The 22,057-nt window shown below is 42.2% G+C and overlaps 1 protein-coding gene across 4 annotated transcripts in view; it reads left to right on the top strand.

The window, feature by feature from the left end:
* The window catches only part of PBX4 (PBX homeobox 4), a 39,117-nt gene extending 19,062 nt beyond the window's left edge, over positions 1 to 20,055 (top strand). Inside the window, exons 3-9 of one of the 4 annotated variants that reach the window (XM_053369060.1) lie at positions 10,797 to 11,038; positions 12,042 to 12,232; positions 13,469 to 13,604; positions 15,322 to 15,478; positions 17,091 to 17,197; positions 18,256 to 18,342; positions 19,224 to 20,055. In XM_053369060.1, the coding sequence (XP_053225035.1) occupies positions 10,797 to 11,038; positions 12,042 to 12,232; positions 13,469 to 13,604; positions 15,322 to 15,478; positions 17,091 to 17,197; positions 18,256 to 18,342; positions 19,224 to 19,316 (1,013 nt within the window). In that variant the 3' untranslated portion in view covers positions 19,317 to 20,055. Of the gene's footprint in view, positions 1 to 10,796; positions 11,039 to 12,041; positions 12,233 to 13,468; positions 13,605 to 15,321; positions 15,479 to 17,090; positions 17,198 to 18,255; positions 18,343 to 18,925; positions 19,160 to 19,223 lie in introns of those variants that run through there. The other 3 variants (XM_053369069.1, XM_053369078.1, XM_053369086.1) reach the window with 3 other exon arrangements.
* The last annotated feature ends 2,002 nt before the right edge of the window (positions 20,056 to 22,057 follow it).

Consider the following 22,057-nt stretch of genomic DNA (forward strand, 5'->3'; position numbering starts at 1 on the left):
ATATCCAGTTCTAACTGTAGCTTCTTGTCCCACGTAGAGATTTTTCAGGAGACAGATGAGGTGATCAGGCACTCCCATTTCTTTAAGAACTTGCCATAGTTTGCTGTGGTTTACACAGTCAAAGGCTGCATGTGTCACTCCTAATTGTGAAGCTCTTAGTGCTAGAAGGCACTTGTGGGGGTTTCAGCAAAACATTAGTCTGCCCCCCAAAATACTCTCTGGAGAACAGGATAATCCTGGTGGTCAGATCTCCCCCCCCCCCCCCGCTGTAAAGATATGCAAAGAGCATCAACAGTGGAAGAATAATGGAAGATGTTGTTATTAATGCTGTGGAGGATATGCAGTGGAGAAGAGGTTCAAAATGGGAACCTGGGAAGTCAGCGTTGTGTCACTCATCACCACTAGAAATACTTCTACCACATGCTCACATTTTGCCTGTGCAATTCACATTTTGCAGGAGCAATTCAAACATCCCAGTGGATGAGAGAGCCAGAACTGCCTCTCATATTCCCAGAAAGGAGGGTAACTCCATCCTGCCCCCTCCAGTGAGGATTCTTTGTCACCAGGGCTTATCTTGGATCAGAGCTTGGTGGGGGAGTCTGCTGCTGAGGAGGGATGGCTCTTTCTCCTTGGCAAGACAGACAAACAGCCACTACCATGGACCATAAATTAAAGAACTTGTGCTTGAACTTGCATTTTGCTCCTCCCACACATTCCTCTTTACAGTGGTACCTCTGGTTAAGAGCTTAATTTGTTCCGGAGGTCCGTTCTTAACCTGAAACTGTTCTTAACCTGAAGCACCACTTTAGATAATGGGTCCTCCTGCTGCCGCTGCTCCGCCAGAGGACAATTTCTGTTCTCATCCCAAAGCAAAGTTCTTAACCTGAGGTACTATTTGTGGGTTAGTGGAGTCTGTAACCTGAAGCGTATGTAAACCGAGGTACCACTGTACTTATATTTTATTTATTTATTTATTTGTTTATTTGTGAACCTGAAGGCAGGGACCATCTTAGAACTGATTTTTGTTAGGAGCTCTGAGAGCCTTTTTGGCTTAAGGGTGGCGTATAATACTGTTAATAAATAATCAATAAATAATCAACTAATGGTACGGAGATGGGTCAGGGATTTTCAGTAATTATTGCTATGTTCAATAGTGTGCCCCTTTTGAAATTCTGTTCCATTTTTAATTGCAGTGGTGTAGGTAATGTTTTTCCTTGACATAAAATGTGCATTAGCAGAAAATTTGTCAAAGCAGTGTAACAATGCTTTTAGCTGCCCGCCCCTGTCCCCCCAAAACAGTACTTCTGTCTTGTCAGGATTCATCCTCAATCTGTTAGCCGCCATCCATCCTCCAACTGCCTCCAGGCACTCACACAGGACATTCACCGCCTTCACTGGTTCTGATTTAAAAGAGAGGTAGAGCTGGGTGTCATCTGCATACTGATGAATACCCAGCCCAAACCCCCTGATGATCTCTCCCAGCGGCTTCATATAGATATTAAAAAGCATGGGGGAGAGGACAGAACCCTGAGGCACCCCTCATGTGAGAGCCCAGGGGTCTGAACACTCATCCCCCAACACCACTTTCTGGACACAGCCCAGGAGGAAGGAGCGGAACCACTGTGTAACAGTGCCCCCAGCTCCCAGCCCCTCTAGACAGTCTAGAAGGATGTTATGGTTGATGGTGTCAAAGGCCGCTGAGAGATCTAGCAGAACTAGGAAACAGCTCTCACCTTTGTCCCTAGCCCACCGGAGATCATCAACCAGCGCAACCAAGGTAGTTTCAGTCCCATGGTGAGGCCTGAATCCCGATTGGAAGGGATCCAAATGGTCCGCATCCTCCAGGCGTGCTTGGAGTTGTTCAGCAACCACCCGCTCAGTCACCTTGCCCAAGAATGGTAGATTTGAGACTGGACGATAGTTGGCCATATTGGCCGGGTCTAAATATGTTTTTTAAGAAGCTGTTTAATGACCGCCTCTTTCAGCGGGTCTGGGAAGTCTCCCTCGCAGAGGGAAGCATTCACCACCCCGCAGAGCCCATTGCCCAGCCCTCCCCAGCTCGCTTTTATTACCCAGGATGGGCAAGGATCAAGGAGACAGATGGTTGGTTTCACTTGTCCAAACAAGCCTGTCCACATCCTCGGAGGTGACAGATTGGAATTGATCCCATGTAACATGACTAGAAGGGACACGGGTGGCGCTGTGGGTTAAACCACAGAGCCTAGGACTTGCCGATCAGAAGGTTGGCGGTTCGAATCCCCGCAACGGGGTGAGCTCCTGTTGCTCGGTCCCTGCTCCTGCCAACCTAGCAGTTTGAAAGCACGTTAAAGTACAAGTAGATAAATAGGTACCACTTTGGCAGGAAGGTAAACAGCATTTCCATGCGCTGCTCTGGTTCGCCAGAAGCGGCTTAGTCATGCTGACCACATGACCTGGAAGCTGTACACCGACTCCCTTGGCCAATAAAGCGAGATGAGCGCCGCAACCCCAGAGTTGGCCACGACTGGACCTTACGGTCAGGGTTCCCTTTACCTTTAAAATGACTAGTCAGGACTCTAGCACTCTTCCGCCCTGGCCCTGCTCCCACGGTGGAGTCTACCTCCTTCTGAATCCAAGCGACTTGATATCTGCAAAAAACTTTGCAAAAGCATTGCAGGAAATCTTGGGGTCCCTACCAGGCCCTGGTGACGAAGGTGGTTCCGATAGATTTTGAACCACCTGAAAGAGTCTCCTCCTGCTGTTTTCTGCAGATGCAATGGAGGCGGTGAAGAAGGTCTTCTTCGCCATCGCCATTGCCAATTGGTAGACTTGACATTGAGTTCTAGCCCGTGCCCAGACTGATTTGGAATGAGTTTTCCACCACCGGTGCTCTAGCCTTCTCAACGATTGTTTCATCACCCTCAGCTCCAGGGAAACCATGGGGCTGTCCAGGCTCCATCCAACCGGAGAGGGCGCTTCGGAGCCAGACAGTCAATAGCCCTGGTTAACTCCGCATTCCAGCGGAGACAGTCAACTTGGGGTAAAGCATCCCCTACCACTCTCTGGAAGCCAATTGGATCCATTAAGTGGCGGGGCCGACCATCCGAATCTGCAGAGGGGAAGGGTCGTGGAGAAGTTTAGAACTTGTTTTGTACACTTTAGCAATTTTACTCGGTGTTAGATACCAACGATATATCGTTTTCATATTACTTTCTTTCAACGAACAGCATGTAGTAAATTTTATTTCCTCTTTCTGTAACTTTTCCCAGGATGAAAGTTGGATATTATATCCAAAGTCTCTAGCCGAATGTATCATCACTGGCTTAACTTCTTTGTCTTTTTTATTCCACTCTAAAATTAATTTGTACATTTTTGATAAAACTTTCACATTATTTTCCAACAGATCTATTTCAAAACTCGATCTTGTATCGAAACCTTTTTTTGTCAACCTTGAAAACATCATTTAATTAATGATACTGCATCCAGTCTGTTAACAATTCTCTAATATCCTCTTTTTTTCAATTTTAATTGGTCTCCTGCCTCTTTTAACAAGTCTTTATAGGTGGCCCACTTGCTTCTCATATTTACTTTTTAAACTGAGATTGCTTCCAATGGATAAATCCACCATGGTGTTCTTTGTTCTAATATATTCTTGTACCTATCCCATACCTGGTAGATTGACTTTCTTATCAAATGGCTAAATAATTTCTAAACTGCAATCAATAAAACAATGGCAAGCCACAGTGCATAAAATAATACAATACAAATTGAGAAGCAGAGACTGGAGGGGGGGGGCAAGGCAGGTGGAAGAAGGCCTTGCCTGATGAAGTCTCTCCCCTCACATTCATTTTTGCAGCAGATATTCTACCCCAAAATGATAATTTCATCCTTCCCCATACTTCAAAATCCTTCTTAATTTCTTTCCATGTAGGTATGTAATAGTCTTTGAATACATTTATATTTTTGGCAGTTAACCATACCCTAAATATTCAATTTTCTTTCCCACACGTATTTCTGTGATCTGTTGTAATTTTTCTTTTAATTGTACATTCATATTTTTCACCGACATTTTAGTTTTTACCTTATTGAGTTTAAAACGAGCCACTTGGTTTTATACTTTTATACTTTCTTCTGCTCTTATAATGTTCACCAGAACTTCAAAGAACCAGTATAAACAATAATGGTGACAGGGGACATACCTGTCTTGTTGCTTTTGTAACATCATACTTTTCAGCTACAATTCCCAACACTGGTTGCGTTGTGGTCTAAACCTCTGAGCCTCTTGGGCTTGCTGATCAGAATGTCAGCAGTTTGAATCCCCACGATGGGGTGAACTCCTGTTTCTCTGTCCCAGCTCCTTCCAATCTAGCCATTCAAAAGCACACCAGTGCAAGTAGATAAATTGGTACCACTGCGGCAGGAAGGTAAACGACATTTCTGTGGACAAACAGGGAGATGAGCGCCGCAACCCCAGAGTCGCCTTTGACTGGGCTTAACCGTCCAGGGGTCCTTTACCTTTACCTTTTACCTACAATTCCCAGTACCATTAACTAAAATTCCCAGGGTTCTTTGGGGGAAGTCACGTGCTTTAACTGTATTGTGTGTTTGCATTCTAGATTTGACCTGAGAGCATCTTTCTGTTCTTCTTTTTTTAATGCTGAAAGTATCTTTGAACGTATGCCCATGCACTTTGAGGAGCAGCAGCACATATTAGTGTTTCTAGTTGCTTTTGCATGTGCAGCCTGATCCTACGCTTTCTTACTCCCAAGCAAGTAGGCATAGGAATATATTCCAGTAAAATCTTAGTTGGCAGCTCCTTTAGCTGTGGTCATATTCTGAACTGAGTCATTGGATGGAGCCAGAATACTTGAGCTGCTGATATATATGGAAATTAGCTCATTAAACTATCTTCTTCTCAGTGTTAATAGCAGCAGCTGAGGTTTATAAGGAAGGGAAGACTCTGCCAAAGCTGCTGCTGCTGCTCAGTAGCACTAAGGATGAGGAATCAGAAGGGATGCTTCCCTGTCTCTCATCCTCCTTGATTTTAATGGAGTTGCATGGCCAAAATATTTCATCTTGCATCTGAGGGTAGATTATAAGGTCCTTGGGATCAGAGGGTGTGTTGCGGTCCAGGTGCAAAGTAAGTGGGGTTGGGCGCTCAGGCCTGCAGAGGCCTCGACTTGTTCTACATGAGCAAATTAAGGATTGCCATTCAAATACCACTGGTCCTGCCAGCTAGGGATCATGGGAGTTGTAGGCCAAAAACATCTGGAGGGCCGAGGCTGAGGAAGCCTGACTTAAATATTAGCATTGTCACTTAAGCTCAACCACTGAGCTCCCTCTCTCCTTCCAGTTTCTCTTGAGTGAAACCTTTAACCACTGTTTGCTAGTTGAACCTTATCTTCCTTGGTCCCTGAAGAGAACTGGACATTTCAGCCGGGGCTTAACTTCAGTTGGCTGAATCAGCTTGATCATCCTGTGTCTGCTTCTTGAATATTTCAGTTAATCGATAGATATGTTTTTCCTCTCTAGTAGCACAAATGTTCCATCATAAGAGAGGACAATGAGCCCTGCTGCTCTGTTGCTACATGGAAGAGAAAAATCTGGATTGGAAAACAAGCCTAACAAATGGCATATCATTCTTGTTTTGGCACCGGTGCTCTCGTACAGTTCATTACAGCACCGCAGCATGTTAATTAATGATATGTAAATATATTGCAATGATTGCATTTGCATATTGAGTGAGGCCTCAGTACCTTAGGTTGTGATGTGTTTTAATTAAGGGCTAATTAGAAATGATGGGAATTTCACTTGACTCAGTCTAATTATTTTCCATTTTGATGAATATGTAGAGAGTGTAATGATTAGCTATCAGAACAAACCATGGCATGTTAGTGGATGTGGCTGCCCAGGTTCTCAGGGGTTTATGGGGCTGAGAATTGTCCATTAAAAGCATTCATAAAAATTAGGGCTGCCAACCAATGGAAAGGTTTCTTTTAGTCAATTTATTGTTGTACTATTACTCATTTAATTGATTAATTAACTGATAAATATTAAAGTAATTCGGTTCAAGTGATTTTTTGAGGCTATTTAATGAAGATAACAGTTCTCTCAGCTACTTAACAGAGACAAATCCATTCTTTCCTTGGAAAATAAAGTGCTTTGTCTGAATGAAGAGAAGCTCTTTTACATGGGAACTTAAGTTACCATGCAATTAAAAGCCCACACTATAACCTGTGGCTAATTTTTGAATCCTGTTAAATCTTTTGGATTTAATAAAAATTATTTATGACTAATAGAGTTTCTGAGAGCTTCTTTCAGGTCTGGTGAGATGAATTTAGCATTTAGGATGCAGGTGTGTACACACTGGGTGCTTTGCTGCAACAGGTGGCGTTGCAAATGCTCACAGCCATTCGACTCCTACAACCTGCCAGTTGATGTTCTGGGCAGAGCTATTCCTGAGTCCCAGGTGATCTGCATTATCTGAGATCCTGTCATTGCTCAGCCATTGTGCTCTGCTCTGCCTGGGCTAGGAAAGATGGATTGTGGAAAAGGCGGAAAGTGTGTTGAGGCCCTGCCTCTCTTGCAGCCCAATTCCACCTACCTTAGAGAGTAAGGGTGGGAAGTGTGTGGGGCTGCAGGAGAGGCATAGGGACTAAATGAGAAATATGAAGCAGCAACCTTGGCCTGCACACACATGAAAGAAAGCAACCAATGTGGGATGACTCTTTTTCAAACCTCTGTTCTTTTTTTAGTAACATTTTATTAATTTTCCAAAAATAACAAACATAAAAAACAGTAACAATACAAAAACAAAACAAATTAACTTCCCTCTAACCCCTTCCTTGGTTCAATTATTTATCAAAATACTGCATGTCCATTATTAAGTTTCTAACATATTTAAATCATCTATTATCCATTTATGATAATATTAAAAGTATTCTTAAAACCCTGCTAACATTAACCTGTGTACATTGCTTCTGTATATATGCAATAAACATCTTCCATTTTTCCTTAAATTCATTATCGTCTCTTCCTCTTAATTTCATCTTCATTTTTGCCATTTCAGCATATTCCATTAGTTTAACATGCCAGTCTTCTTTAGATAGGACACCATCTTCTTTCCAATGTTGGGCTAGTAAAATTTGTGTGGCCGTTGTTGCATATGTAAACAGATTCTTTTGTGCTCTTGGTAGAGCCACTCCTATTATAACTATTAAAAAAGCTTCTGGCTTTTTAAATAAAGGTTATCCTAAACATTTTCTTCATTTCATTATAAATCATTTCCCAATATTTCTTTATAATATAGCAATTAAAAAATGTCCCCTCTGCTACTTTACATTTCTAACACTTGCTTTCCTTAGTTTTATACGTTTTTTGCTAATTTAACTTGAGTTGTTGTTGTTTAGTCGTTTAGTCGTGTCCGACTCTTCGTGACCCCATGGACCAGAGCACGCCAGGCACCTCTGTCCTCCACTACCTCCCGCAGTTTGGTCAAACTCATGCTGGTAACCTCGAAAACACTATCCAACCATCTCGTCCTCTGTCGCCCCCTTCTCCTTGTGCCCTCCATGTTTCCCAGCATCAGTGTCTTCTCCAGGGAGTCTTCTCTTCTCATGAGGTGGCCAAAGTACTGGAGCCTCAGCTTCACGATCTGTCCTTCCAGTGAGCACTCAGGGCTGATTTCCTTAAGAATGGATGCGTTTGATCTTCTTGCAGTCCATGGGACTCTCAAGAGTCTTCTCCAGCACCATAATTCAAAAGCATCAATTCTTCGGCGATCAGCCTTCTTTATGGTCCAGCTCTCACTTCCATACATCACTACTGGGAAAACCATGGCTTTAACTATACGGACCTTTGTTGTCAAGGTGACGTCTCTACTTCTCAAGATGCTATCTAGGCCTGTCATTGCCCTTCTCCCAAGAAGCAGGCGTCTTTTAATTTCATGGCTGCTGTCACCATCTGCAGTGATCATGGAGCCCAAGAAAGTAAAATCTCTCACTGCCTCCATTTCTTCCCCTTCTATTTGCCAGGAGGTGATGGGACCAGTGGCCATTATCTTCGTTTTTTTGATGTTGAGCTTCAAACCATATTTTGCGCTCTCCTCTTTCACCCTCATTAAAAGGTTCTTTAACTTCTCCTCACTTTCTGCCATCAAGGTTGTGTCATCTGCATATCCGAGGTTGTTGATATTTCTTCCGGCAATCTTAATTGTGGTTTGGGATTCATCCAGCCCAGCCTTTCGCATGATGTATTCTGCATATAAATTAAATAAGCAGGGAGATAAAATACAGCCTTGTCGTACTCCTTTCCCAATTTTGAACCAATCAGTTGTTCCATATCCAGTTCTAACTGTAGCTTCTTGTCCCACATAGAGATTTCTCAGGAGACAGATGAGGTGATCAGGCACTCCCATTTCTTTAAGAACTTGCCATAGTTTGCTGTGGTCGACACAGTCAAAGGCTTTTCCATAGTCAATGAAGCAGAAGTAGAAGTCTTTCTGGAACTCTCTAGCTTTCTCCATAATCCAGCGCATGTTTGCAATTTGGTCTCTGGTTCCTCTGCCTCTTCTAAATCCAGCTTGCACTTCTGGGAGTTCTCGATCCACATACTGCTTGAGCCTTCCTTGTAGAATTTTAAGCATAACCTTGCTAGCGTGTGAAATGAGTGCAATTGTGCGGTAGTTGGAGCATTCTTTGGCACTGCCCTTCTTTGGGATTGGGATGTAGACTGATCTTCTCCAATCTTCTGGCCACTGCTGAGTTTTCCAAATTTGCTGGCATATTGAGTGTAGCACCTTAACAGCATCATCTTTTAAAATTTTAAATAGTTCAGCTGGAATACCATCACTTCCACTGGCCTTGTTAGTAGCAGTGCTTTCTAAGGCCCATTTGACTTCACTTTCCAGGATGTCTGGCTCAAGGTCAGCAACCACACTACCTGGGGTGCACGAGACATCCATATCTTTCTGGTATAATTCCTCTGTGTATTCTTGCCACCTCTTCTTGATGTCTTCTGCTTCTGTTAGAACTTGAGTTAGATACCATCTATACATCATTTTCATGTAATTTTCTTTAACCGCCACACATGCTGTAAATTTTATATCATTCTTCCATAATTTTTCCCATTCCATCATCTGAATATTATGTCCCACACCTTGTGCCCATTTAATCATGACTGACTTAACCTCTTCATCCTTCGTTTCCCATTCCAACAACAGATTGCACATTTTAGAAATTAATTTCATTTCATTTTCTATTATTTCTCTCTGAAAAGTTGAGATTTCATACGCAAATCCTATCTTTTTATCATTGTTAAACATTTCATTTAACTGAAAATATTGCAACCAATCTGTTACATTCTCTCAGATTTCATTAAAGTATTTCCATTTTAATTGGTTCTCTGTTTCCATTAACAACTCTCTGTTGGGTCACCTTAGACCAGGCATAGGCAAACTCAGCCCTCCAGATGTTTTCAGACAATAATTCCCATCATCCCTGACCACTGGTCCTGTTAGCTAGGGATGATGGGAGTTGTAGTCCCAAAACATCTGGAGGGCTGCGTTTGCCTATGCCTGCCTTAAACTACTGAAGATAAATTGGAACGAGGGAGAATCTTGTATACTACTTGGAGGAAAGGGGCAATGAAAATGTAACCCCTTCCCCCTCCTCAGCATCTACCGTATTTTTCGCTCCATAAGACGCACCTGGCCATAAGACATACCTAGTTTTTAGAGGGGGAATGCAAGAAAAAAAATATTCTTTAAAGGGAGTGCTGAGCAGAGCCTGCATGCATCCCAGGCTCTGCTCAGCGCTCCCTTTCACGAGCTGCTTAGAGCGTGTGCTTAGAGCGCACGCTTAGAGTGATTGCAGGTTTGTCCCCAAGGAGGGAGAAGGGCAGCCCGTCAGTGACGGTTGCCCTTCTCCCTCCTCGGGGAAAAGCCCCCAAGAGCTGCACACATGCGCGGCTCTTTAAAGGGAGCGTGGTTCTTGGGGGCTTTTCCGGGAGGTGGGGGAAGGGACTGAGGGGCTAAGCCAGAAGCTAGAGCTGCGCAGCGATCCCTCTTGCTGTTCTGGCTTCTGCGATAGCTGCGCAGCCTGCATTCGCTCCATAAGACGCACACACATTTCCCCTTACTTTTTAGGAGGAAAAAAGTGCATCTTATAGAGCGAAAAATACGGTATTTTCCAGGCTCATTTTTTTAAAGGCTCCAGTGTCTCCTGGGCATATGGGTTTTTCCACCCATGGAAGAAGCTGTCAGTTTGTACTACATAGCAGTCAACGGCTGCTACAGGTTTCTTCTGGCCAAGGAAATGGCACAAAACTGCTCTACACCACTTCCATTTTAAAAAGTGAACCTCTGGGACACTTGGCTTTAGAGAGGACTTCAGAGATCAAGAAGGAAGCTTAGGAAGGAGTTCCAAATGACAATATAAAATAGTCAAGAATTTGTTGCACATGCTGAAGTTTGCATTAGGCTATGCTCTCCCTTGGCCTTTGAATGTGTTCGATGTGTGCTTCTGTATGGAAAATGCAAATAGTTTGGGATGCTATTGACCATATGTGTCTTCCTGCTTTTTTTTTGTTTTTCTGGAGATGTTCCATCTCTTCTCTAGCCTCAGCTCCCTCCTTTGAGTGCAATTGCATGTGAAGCAGAAACAAATTATTCAATCTTTGTTAGCCTTTTGTTTGGGTGCTATGCATTCTGAGGTCATGGTTGTAACTGTATGTGCAAAGAGATCATGGGGCAAATAAACTCCTACTTTGTTTTCTCTGCTTCTGAAATAATCCTCTGCTCCCTATTTATATTTATCCAGTGTTAAGTATACGTGGTATTCAGGAAGAAGATCCCCCTGATGCTCAGCTAATGAGACTTGATAACATGTTGCTGGCAGAGGGTGTCTCCGGGCCGGAGAAGCGGGGAAGAGGAGGACCTGCGGCCATAGCAGCAACTTCAGGTGGCTGTCCAAATGACAATAGCATTGAGCACTCTGACTACAGGGCCAAGCTGTCACAGATCCGACAGATATACCACTCTGAGCTAGAGAAATATGAACAGGTGATCTTTCTGCATGGAAGAGTTTTTATCCTCTCAGTTAAAAACAATTGTTTTTCCTTTGCAATCACAGAGCAGGGAGTATACACCCAACTTTTGACTGGGCTGAAGTAAAAGTAGACTATGGAGAATAGACTGATATGTAGTTGTAAATATTGGTACAAGGAACCATGTAGGGGATGGAGGGAAGTCTGGAGATTCAGAGAATCTCAGAGTATGGTTATTTAAACAATTTTGTTATAAATTTGTACTTGGAAAAACAAATAAAAATATTAGATGGGGGGGAAGAAGAAGTAAAAGTGTTTGGGGGCATAAATTCATTTAGGCTGCAGTCTTGTGTCCTTTTGTGAGCTTTTATGTAGATTCAGGATTATGACCTTTTCTAATTCTTGGTTGCATTAAATGTGGCTGAGTCAATAGCGTTGGGTGGGCATTCCTCTTTGCCACAGACCAGTGGTTTGCAGAGATCACTTCCTTTCTTCCCCAGAAGCCAACACCAGCTTATGTGTTTCATAGGGGAATTTTGTACAGAGGTCTTCAAAATTCTTCCTTTTTCTCACACTTTCTCACTGACTTTCAACAGAGCACAGTCTGCTTTTTGCAGAGATTGGTACAGCTGATTGGCCTTTTTGTGTAGATATGGGCAAATAAAAATAATTCTAAAACAAATTGGGTCAAGCCATAATGTATGCAGCAATATTAGTGTAAAAAAGTATTTGAATACCTGCCTATTAATAATAAAATGTAATGGCTCTCTGCAGTTTTTAAAAAAAATCAGGCCTAGACTACAGAATATGCTGTTTCTACATATTAAATCTCACAAAGACACCTAAAGTATATTTTTAAATATTATAATCTTGTATTAATATTTAGACTGCATGTGATGCCAAGTTATCTGCCCCTTGTCTAGTCTGTTGTGTAATTATCACTCCCATTTATTTATAAGTTTTGAATTAAAGGTGACCGTTGCTTGAGTACAATATGCCTCTCTGCTTCTTATTTCCAGGCTTGCAGTGAGTTCACCACCCATGTAATGAACCTGCTCCGAGAACAGAGCAGGACGAGGCCAATTTCACCCAAAGAAATTGAGCGCATGGTGAATATAATTCATGGAAAGTTCAGCACCATTCAGATGCAGCTGAAACAGAGCACTTGTGAGGCTGTGATGATCCTGCGCTCACGGTTTCTGGATGCAAGGTAATACATGATCAAGCCTCAAGGGAGACCCTTCTTGTGTCCAGGGTCTTGGTGGCATAGAAGGCTGTACAAAGTGTGACACTGGGCACAATGGGAAAAGACAATATTGAACCTGATACAATGCATAGACAATAAACACTGGCAGCTATTAGCATCTATGGTTTAGGTAAAGGTAAAAAGGTAAAGGACTCCTGGACGGTAGAGTCAAAGGTTATGGGGCTGTGGCGCCTATCTTGCTTCAGGCCGAGGGAGCTGGCGTTTGTCCACCCACAGTTTTCCAGGTCATGTGGTCAACATCGCTAAACCACTTCTGGCGCAATGGGACACTGTGACAGAAACCAGAGTGCATGGAAACACTGTTTACCTTCCTGCCACCTATTTATCTACTTGCATTGGCATGCTTTCGAACTGCTAGGTTGGCAGGTGCTGGGACATCTATGGTTTAACAATATCCTGTTTGGGGTGCAATCCAGCAAATTCACCTATGAACTGTGGTGTTTGCTATTTTTAATTATGCAAGTTGCATTTATATACCTTGCATTGGAAACATCAAGTTTAGGCCCAGTTTTATGATTTCCTGGGATCTGCCTCCTGTATGGAGAGCCACCTTTTGCCAGATGCTTCTGCAGTAGGAAGAGTTATCCTCTTTCTCCAGACTGACCCATCTAACCCAGCATTATCTATTTTAGTAGCAGATTTCCACGGTCTTCGTTGGGGCCATTTCTCAGCACCAGTTAACTGATTGTTTTCACTGCCACCCTGGGAGTTTTATTCAAGGGTAGAATCGAAATAAATAAACTGGAATTGCAAGGGCCAGAGCCTAGGAACTTCTGTATGTAAAGGATGTTTTCGGCCACTGAGATATGGTTCCTTGTTCTTTGTATTTTCCTGCTCTGAAATGTATTATCTGTTATCTGAAAGTTTTCTGTCTTGAATTTCAGGAAAGTGTGCTTTAGATTTGGGGGGTAATCAGGGATTTAATCTGTCATATCACTTTGTAAGTATTTTTAATTGTATTTAGAGCAGTCTACTTAATCTTGAGTGCCCTTTCAGTCCAGATATAGATATATATACACACACACACAGCTCATGCCATGCTCACTCCGTCTTCCCATTTGGATAAAATCTTTCCACTGTGTGCTTTCCTGCAGCCTCCTTGGCTCTTCCTTAAGCCCTTGGGCCAGCACACAGTGTGCTCTGACATCAACTGTATGAATAATTTCAATGTGTTCCCAGGCGTAAGCGGCGGAACTTCAGCAAGCAGGCAACAGAAGTCTTGAATGAGTATTTTTATTCTCACCTGAGTAACCCTTACCCCAGTGAAGAAGCCAAAGAAGAACTAGCAAAGAAAGGAGGCATCACAGTCTCACAGGTGGGTGGTCCATCTCCAGTGAATGTGCTTGTCTGTTTTTCAAACATTTGTGTAGGCAGATGCTTGTTTCTGACCGTTGCATCCTGTAGACGTTAAACAAAGGTTTTCAAAATTTTGCAGAATTTCATGCAAGTTTTCTTCTTTTTGAAAACGTTTAATCATAGTATAAAAGACTAAAACAACAGTTAAAAATTGTAAGAAACCATGGTCTAGATTCAAGTAACCCAGTGCACTACCAGAAGCCAGTGCAAGCGTTTCCTCTTGCCGCCCCACCCCTAAATCCACTCAGGGGTGGGGGGTGGGGTTGGGAGAACCTTGAACATGGTGCTAGGGAGGAAAGGGGAGATTGTTCCATCAGGCAAGCATTTCTGCTTGCCAGATGGAACAGTCATGCTGGCACAATGTTGAGTTCCACCCTACATGGAATGTACCTATGAAGTGTAAATTCTATTTGTAAAGCAATATATTTAATTACCTAATATAGGTAATTAGTTTGATTTTTGTTTTCATTTAAAGAAATATCTGATGTAAACACCGGAAGCTTGATTTTGTAAGTTTTTTCTCTTGGTGTTAGGCTTTAATTCTTGATTAAATCATATTGATTTAAATCAATTCACTGTTGACAGAAGAAATCCTTAAAATCTCTTAGTGAGCAAAATAAAACTTTGGATTCCCTCTCAGTCGTTCTTACAGTATTACCAAATCCAGTTCTTTCAAGCCTTTTCTGTTTTCTTTTTTTACTTTAATCAAAAAGCAAACCTGACCAGGATGTTTTTATAGAGTCAGTCTTTGCCACTCAACGTTCTGTCCTTTGGAAATTTTCTGCTGGTCTGGCCGGCTATCCTGTAGTTTCACTATTTTGCAAAGCTTGGTAGCAGCATGCAGACTGAGTCAATCTCTGCTTGACATCCATCAGGTTTCAGGGTCGAAATTTTCTGCCACAAAAATTAAGCTGTATTTGGTTAAGAACAACTTTTGAAGCCTATACAGATTGAAATAAAATCTGTTGGCTTACAGAGTGACCTATGCCAATCATTTGTCATTTCGGTTAGTAGGAAAGTTTTTCTTAAAAGATTTTATTAAGACTTTTCAGAATACTTTACAATAAAAGAACAAACTAATCTAAACAAAAACAAAGAATCAAAAGAGAAAGAGAGGAAAATAATAATATAAAGTCTTCCTTCTTAGGTTGTTCTACCCAGAAAAAGGTGAGCCCTCACAGCTCTCACCTGGGAGCTTTCCTTTCTTCTCCCACCCTCCCACCCTGAGAGATCTTCTCTTCCCTGCCAGATATAAATGTATCAAATAAAATAAGTAAACTTGCCAAAGAGGTTGGCCGCCTCAGCTTTTAGCATCCGATTCCACAAAGGAATTGTATAAAACAGTGTTTCTCTACCTTGGGTCTCCAGCTGTTTTTGGATTACAACTTCCATCATCCCTAGCTAGCAGGATGAGTGCTCAGGGATGATGGGAATTGTAGTCCAAAAACAGCTGTAGATCCAAGGCTGGGAAACACTGGTATAAAGCACTATTCGTGCTGGTCCCAAAGTATTTGCAATTCTGCAGATGGACCAGTGTCAGCAGCTGGTGTGTGCACCCAGAGACTGGAATTATGGCTTTATTTTGCACACTCTGGGAACAATCTTTGTCTCCTCTCTTCTGTTGATAGCTGCCTATACACTAATTTGTTCACACATTAACTTAGTTATTGTTGCAGGTCTCAAACTGGTTTGGTAACAAGAGAATCCGGTACAAGAAAAACATGGGGAAGTTCCAGGAGGAGGCTAACATTTATGCAGCCAAGACAGCGGTGGATGCAACCAATGTGGTGGCCCAGGGCAACCAGACAAGTTCTCCACCCACCCCAAATTCTGGTAAGTGCAGAAAGCCTGCCTCTAGAACAGGATTTCCCTGGACACCTGCTGGGGAAACATGTGTGCAGTTGGAAGAGCCTCTTCTGTGCTTTTCTGAAGTAAAAAAAGCTACAGAAACGTGAATAGACCTCATTGGCCTTGTTTGGAAAGTTGCTTAGAACTGCAGTGCATGTCTAAATCCTTCTGTTCCCCCCACAAGTTTTGCCTTTTCCTGCCTTCCAAGAGCCATTCTGGTTGCTATATATAAGTGCAACTTCTTGAATAGCAGTAAACTTCTGAGTGAACCAAGATGGACTGGAGCATTTCCAGTTCCCAATGTTTTGATCCAGTTGTTCTTCAGGTTGTGCTACAAATAGAAAGCGCTAGAGAAAAGACTTAACAAGCATTTCTGTTTCTTCTTTGACAAGCTTGATTGCCATCTAGACACAATAAGGCTTGTCAAAGGGCAAGTCAATGTATTTTTAGAGTTATTTTTGCTCACTGAAGAACAACTTGTTTGAAGCATCTTGGGAACTGGAATAGCTTCATGAAATCTTCGTACACCCACTGGGTTGTTTGAGTTGTTGTCTGCACATTGCTCTGTATTACATTTAATTTCACTTCAGTTTTGTCCCTCATCATCCCAGTACTAATTTTCATGTCTTTCCCATGCCTGCCCCTGAATTGTAGCCAGTCTACCTTGCTGGATGAGACAGCCACATTTCTAGGTGGTCCTTCAAAGAACTAAATGGGAAAGCAATTATTTCTTCAGAACCACCATAAACATATAAGTGTCAGTTCACCAAGTCCAAGACCATGTCACATTTTCTATCTAATAGTAAAGTTCATAAATTGTTAGTAGCACAAGCATATATATGAATCATATTGTGGGTGTGTGGTATTTGTTAGGAGAACAGTGCGGGGGGAACTCTCCCTCCCTTCATTCTGTGGTTCCAATATGAAATGGAAAGGATGCTTGGGCTGCCTGCTATATCTTTGTCCAAACAAGGTTAGTTTATGGGGAGAGGGTTCTCTACCACAGTTTGTGTAGGGAGATCTTTGTTTTTGCCAGTCAGGGTTTTGCGTGTTTGGTGGACTGTTTCCATCTGTATGTGTGCAGTCACCCTTTTCTATCCCTGGGGATCTCACCTTTAACTACTATGATTGTGAGTACAGAAGGATGCTTTGAGCAGTGGCTACCAAGGAGATAAGCTGGGGCATATTCCATGGTGTATGCTTGGTTCATGGGAGGTAGTGGCCAGGCCTGTAGAGCCTCACCACTACAAGAGATTGTATCCTAGAACACACACATGCAGCTGTGCATTGGAAGGAGAGATCTTATGGGGAGGCATCTTTTTTAACACACACGAATCCCTGAAAAACTTCCAAGGAACCTCAGGATTCCCATGGACACCATTTGAAACCACTGCTTCAGAGTTAACAAGGGGATGGGGATGGACAAGGAAATGGGACTGTGAAACTTTTCACTAAGCCCCCAAAGTGGAGCACTACAGAAAGTTAATCATGGGATCAGGTGCAAAACACAGCAGCTCCTTGTGCTAATGTCTTGATAAAATTGCGCAAAAATGAGCAGGTGCAGACATACCATTAGGTAACTTCTTTTCCTCTTCAGGTTCCTCTGGGTCATTTAAAATGACAAATTCTGGAGATTCCTTTATAAACCTGCAATCACTCACTTCCTACCAGAACTCGCCAGTGGGAGCCAATGTGCAGTCACAGGTGGGTGTGCAGAGAAAACTGTGTGACAAATCCCCTGCGGTCTTCAGCAGGCAGACACTTACATCTAAGTGCTCAAAGCACCACATTTATGAATTACTGGATTTTAAGATCTCCTGGGAATTTTGCAATAAGATGGTCACCTGTAGAAGTGACTTAATAGGAGAAAGATTATTTCATAAAAAATTTTTTTGCTCCTTGGTCCAAGTCTATTTTTTCCAGTCTTTGCTAAGGCAAGGAAAGATTTGCTTCTTCTGTTCTAAGATGGAGTTGGCAACATGAGCTCCGATAGTGGGGCAGAAGGGGTTGGGTTGGGATTGGCCAATAGTATATGTAGGAATGTCATGCATGAGAGGGTAGGGCTAGTCACACACACATTTGTACAGGAGGACTTGCATGTAAGGCTTAGAAAGACTTGAGCATAACTTTTTTTGTGCAGCAGAGTTGAAAAATACTTGAATATAGCATATTCCTGCTTTGGGACTATTGTATCTGAACAGAGGTGAAGCCAAACAACTGCCAAGAAATGATGGTACTCTGTAACATCACTGGTAGCATGTGTGGCAGGAGAGTAACAGTACTTCCAGATAGTTCATTACTATAATTATACACACCCTGGGTTTAGAGCTCCTAATAAATTAGATTCGAGATTAAAAGGCAGCGCTCATGTAATGCAAGTATGAGGTACTTTGTGAGGCTGTGTCATACATTTCTAGAGCAGGGGCACTGGAGGACTTGAGTCCCGGGCCCAGAGTTTCATCCATCATCATTTTTTTTATCTGCCCAGTCTGAAAGCAGTCTCTGTGCTCTGAGCATAGCACAAGATTGTGTCACAGTGCTGGAGAGATGACATCTGCTGCAGAAGGTGGACACAAATAAAGTTAGAAACAGAGATTTAACTTGCAGCCATTGCCCCAGCTGGATATGGTAACATTTCAAGCATTCCATTGGAGGCCACATAAATGGCGTTGGGATGGTGGTGCTTTAGGTGGCGACTGAAGTATCTACATAACTGTTTGAGCTATTTTATCTCTTTTGCCAAATTGGTTGTATTGTTACAGATGGATTCCTTACACCATGTCATACATCAGGCAGGAAGATATGACAGCATTGTGGGGAACCCTCTATATTCATCGCAGCGTATTGATGTAAGGAACTTCTGATTTTGAAAGTGAATATCTTAAGCTTCAGAAGTCTGAGTGGGCAACGAAGGGTAATGTGCCCAGCTCTGCAGGTGTATTTAAAATAATGCTGTACTTTGCTGAAACCTTAGCCATGGTGTTGCTAACACCCTGCCACAATGCAGCACTGCTCCAAAGAGAAGGGGAAACAGGTAGCCTACTTCCAGCCCTTGTCCAGCCCTTGTCATTCAGGGGATCGGGGGGGGGACCTGCCCCTTTTTTATTTTATCCCTTTTCTGTGTCATTCATGGTACAGTGAAGACCAGGATCCCAAGTGGTTAGGGGATGGTCAGAGAGAGAAGATGGCTTACCTACCAGGCCAGATTGGCCCAGTGGATTAGAAGACCCACGTCCCCTCCCATTGGAAGAGAGAGGTGTCAGTTGGAGGAAGAGACTGCAAGCGACAGTGAACTCCACCCTTGGCCATGGATTGTTTCTGCTTCTGGGAACGGAAATGTGGGAGTGGCTGTCACTGCACATAATGTTCCAACCTTTGCTCTGAATTCTGTTTGATAATACAGTCATAAGCAGTAAAATTTTATCCATTTAGGTAAGTTAGCTGGAGAAGTTGAGCAAGAGCAAAGGAATCCCATTTGGGGAACAGGAAAAGCCGTGAAACAAATGCAGCGGAAGCAGCATTCACACAGTACTTTGCCTTCTGTGCTCCAGAAAGTGAACTGCAGTGTCAAGACTTCTGTTCTGAGGTTAAGTCTTATGGAACAAAGTATGTGTCTTGTACATGGCACAGTGATCTCCCACTGTGATGTGAGAAATCAGAATCAGAATGGTTTAGGATGCAAGTAACACCTTGTGGACTTAACAACAAAATGCATTTATTCCCTCTTCAGGCTAATGGCAGCTGGCAGGATGCTACTACCCCTTCATCAATCACTTCACCTGCCGGAGATCCCGGAAGCATTAATTCAGATGCGTCTAATTAAATTTTTTAGGACCTGTTGAGGAGAGGAAAGAGGTCGTTAGTGTAACTTGTCAATGTTGCTCTTTTTTTGCCAATACTTTTGATTCTACAACTTGACACACACAGCTAATTACCTCAGACAAAAGAAAAAGAAAAAGAAAAAAGAAAACCAATAGAAGATTGTGATTATATATGGACACCTCTCTACCTCTCGGCATGATGTGCTTGAGTCTTCTGGCTTCTGCCCTTTGGATTTTAAAGGAACTGGCTTCATTTACCAAACCAAATTCCTTTTTTAAAAAGAAATATCACTTTTATGCTTACAAGTCTGAAAGTGTTTCTCCAATGAACTTTGGAATTTGTCTCCATTTTTCCAATTTAAAAAAATAGCAACTGATTTTAATTTCTATGTGTTTTTATTATAAAAATTCTGTTCTAGATGCTAGTTACTAACAAATAGCCCCTCTTGTATTGTAATTGTATGCGTTCTCTGTATTGTAATTTTGTATAGGAAGGCTTTTTCTTTGAACTCATTAACCAGAACAGGCCATTGCTTTACCAAAATGATTGTTGGACTTTGCTCTCGAATAGAAATTTCATCTTCTGTGTCACTCTCATGTAGTTCTAATTTAATGTCTTAGAGTAAACACAGACTTCCTTGTGAATAGATTTTTGTGCATTTAGAAAAATGTTAATAGCAAAGTCCACCACTTTCAGTTGAAATTTTATCAAAGAATAAACTTCCAAAGTCCTTTTTTTCCTTTCTGCCTCTTTCGAAGCCTTCCTTCATGTTTGTCAGCTAACAGCTTCCTGGCAGGTGGATGAAGAAAAGAAGGAAATATTTTGCCCTATAAACAAATATAGTTACCTATGAAGGTGCTTGGACAGATGAAGTTGTTCCTGTGCTGTGACATATGGGCGAAGACAGAAGCAACATTTGGTAGAGCAGTAGAGCGTTTGCTTCAAACCTCTCTTTCTTTTGGAAACTGAGCTCTCGGGATGCTTGTGGGGAAATGATTCTGAACGCTTGTAGCAAAAGCTCACTGGATGGTGCTGTTTAGCTGGCACCCAGAAGCCTCCCCTATATCTGTAGCAGAATCCTGCATGTAACTTTATAAAGAGATGTTTTATGAATGTGATGAAAGCCTAGATAAACATCTCTGCGATGATTAAAAAAATTAAGAGCCTAAAACTAGTAATCATGGCTTTCTAGTTAGGCCAAAATGGGAAAACGTGGTTAATTAGATAACTTCCTGGTTTAATCATGAGTCATACAAAGGCTCTCACTCAGTTTGCAGGTAAAAGGCTTGTTCATATCTCTACTTACTAAGCTGAGATATGATTGTCCAGACTGCAGACTATATATGACACCCATTTTTACCCTATGACCAGTCAGTCTTAAAAGAAGCATATGCTACCAGGGAGAGACTAAATTGTTATGTCTTCATGTGATGTTTTATTGTTACTGTTCATTGCGTTTCTTAAAACACCTTATGCTAAGGCAGCTTGCAGAAAATAATGCAAAATTTAAAATGCAGAAACAAGGAACAACGTAATAGTAAAAAAGCATCCATCCCATAAATGCCTATATCTCGGCACAGCAGCCAGCCAACAGTGCCAAACAGAAAGATAACACATAAAAGCCAACAGATACTGTCATGTTCCGTCAAATGCCTGGGACCAGAGAAAGGTCTTGTATCTGCACCCAAAAGTTGTTAACTCTGGTGCCAGACAGCCTCACCATGGCAAGCGTTCCATAGAGTGCACCACCAAAAGAGCTCTTCTCCCTTGTCACCTCCCTGTGAGCATCTCTTAGGACACTCAGAGGCTCTTTCTTGGCTGACCACTGCAAGGCTACATGTAGGATCATATCTGGAGAGGTGCTCCAGCAAACATGGAGGGCCTGAGCCATGCAAGTTTCTCCCAAGTTAAAATCAGCACATTGAATTAGGCTTGGAAACGTGCAGAGCTAGTGCAGCCGGACCAGAGCCAGGGTAACATGATCATACTATTTGGCCCCTGCATTCTGCACTAGCTGTGGTTTCTGAACTCTTCAGAGGCAGCTCCAGACATGGTGCATTGTAGAAGTTACTAGAGAGTGATCACTGAAATCCAGTTATCCTTAAGAGACTAACTGGACCACCAGCTGAAGCGTGTGGGATGCATTCTACATTGTGAAGCTGCCTGTATCTTTGTTGACAACGTTGGATTTAGGAGAACTCCCAAGCCATGAACATCTTTTTTTTTTTATAAATATTTATTGGAATTTTCAAAAAATAAAGAAAAAACATAAAAAAACAATTAAAAACACATAACATTTACAATTCTTACTGTCAATGACCAATTTCCTTGACTTCCCCACACCTCCCCTTCTTGTATTCCAGTTCCAATTTTTAGCTCAGCAAGTTCTTGTCCCCAAACTTTACCTTATTTTCTCTAATTCATTTTAGTTAACCAATTTTAACTTATAAACCTCAATCTTTATACGTCAATACTTATTCTTAAAAATCTTTTTCTAAGGTCGGCCCCAATTCCTTTCCCCGAAATCCCCATTTTTATGTTAGTGGCAAAACAAAATTAAATGAAACAGAATATAGTTGTACACCCTTTGGATTCCCAAAGCCCCACCACCCCCTTTCCCGGTTTCGAACCCCAACAAAAGTCCATCAGTCCATCTGCAGTCAGCCTGGCGACCTCACGTCCGAGGCTCTCAATTCTCTCTCAATTCCTCTCTGCCGGTTTTTTTGATAGTCCTTTATATTG

Source organism: Podarcis raffonei, chromosome 2 (assembly GCF_027172205.1).
Source record: "Podarcis raffonei isolate rPodRaf1 chromosome 2, rPodRaf1.pri, whole genome shotgun sequence".
Classification (NCBI taxonomy): Eukaryota; Metazoa; Chordata; class Lepidosauria; order Squamata; family Lacertidae; genus Podarcis; species Podarcis raffonei.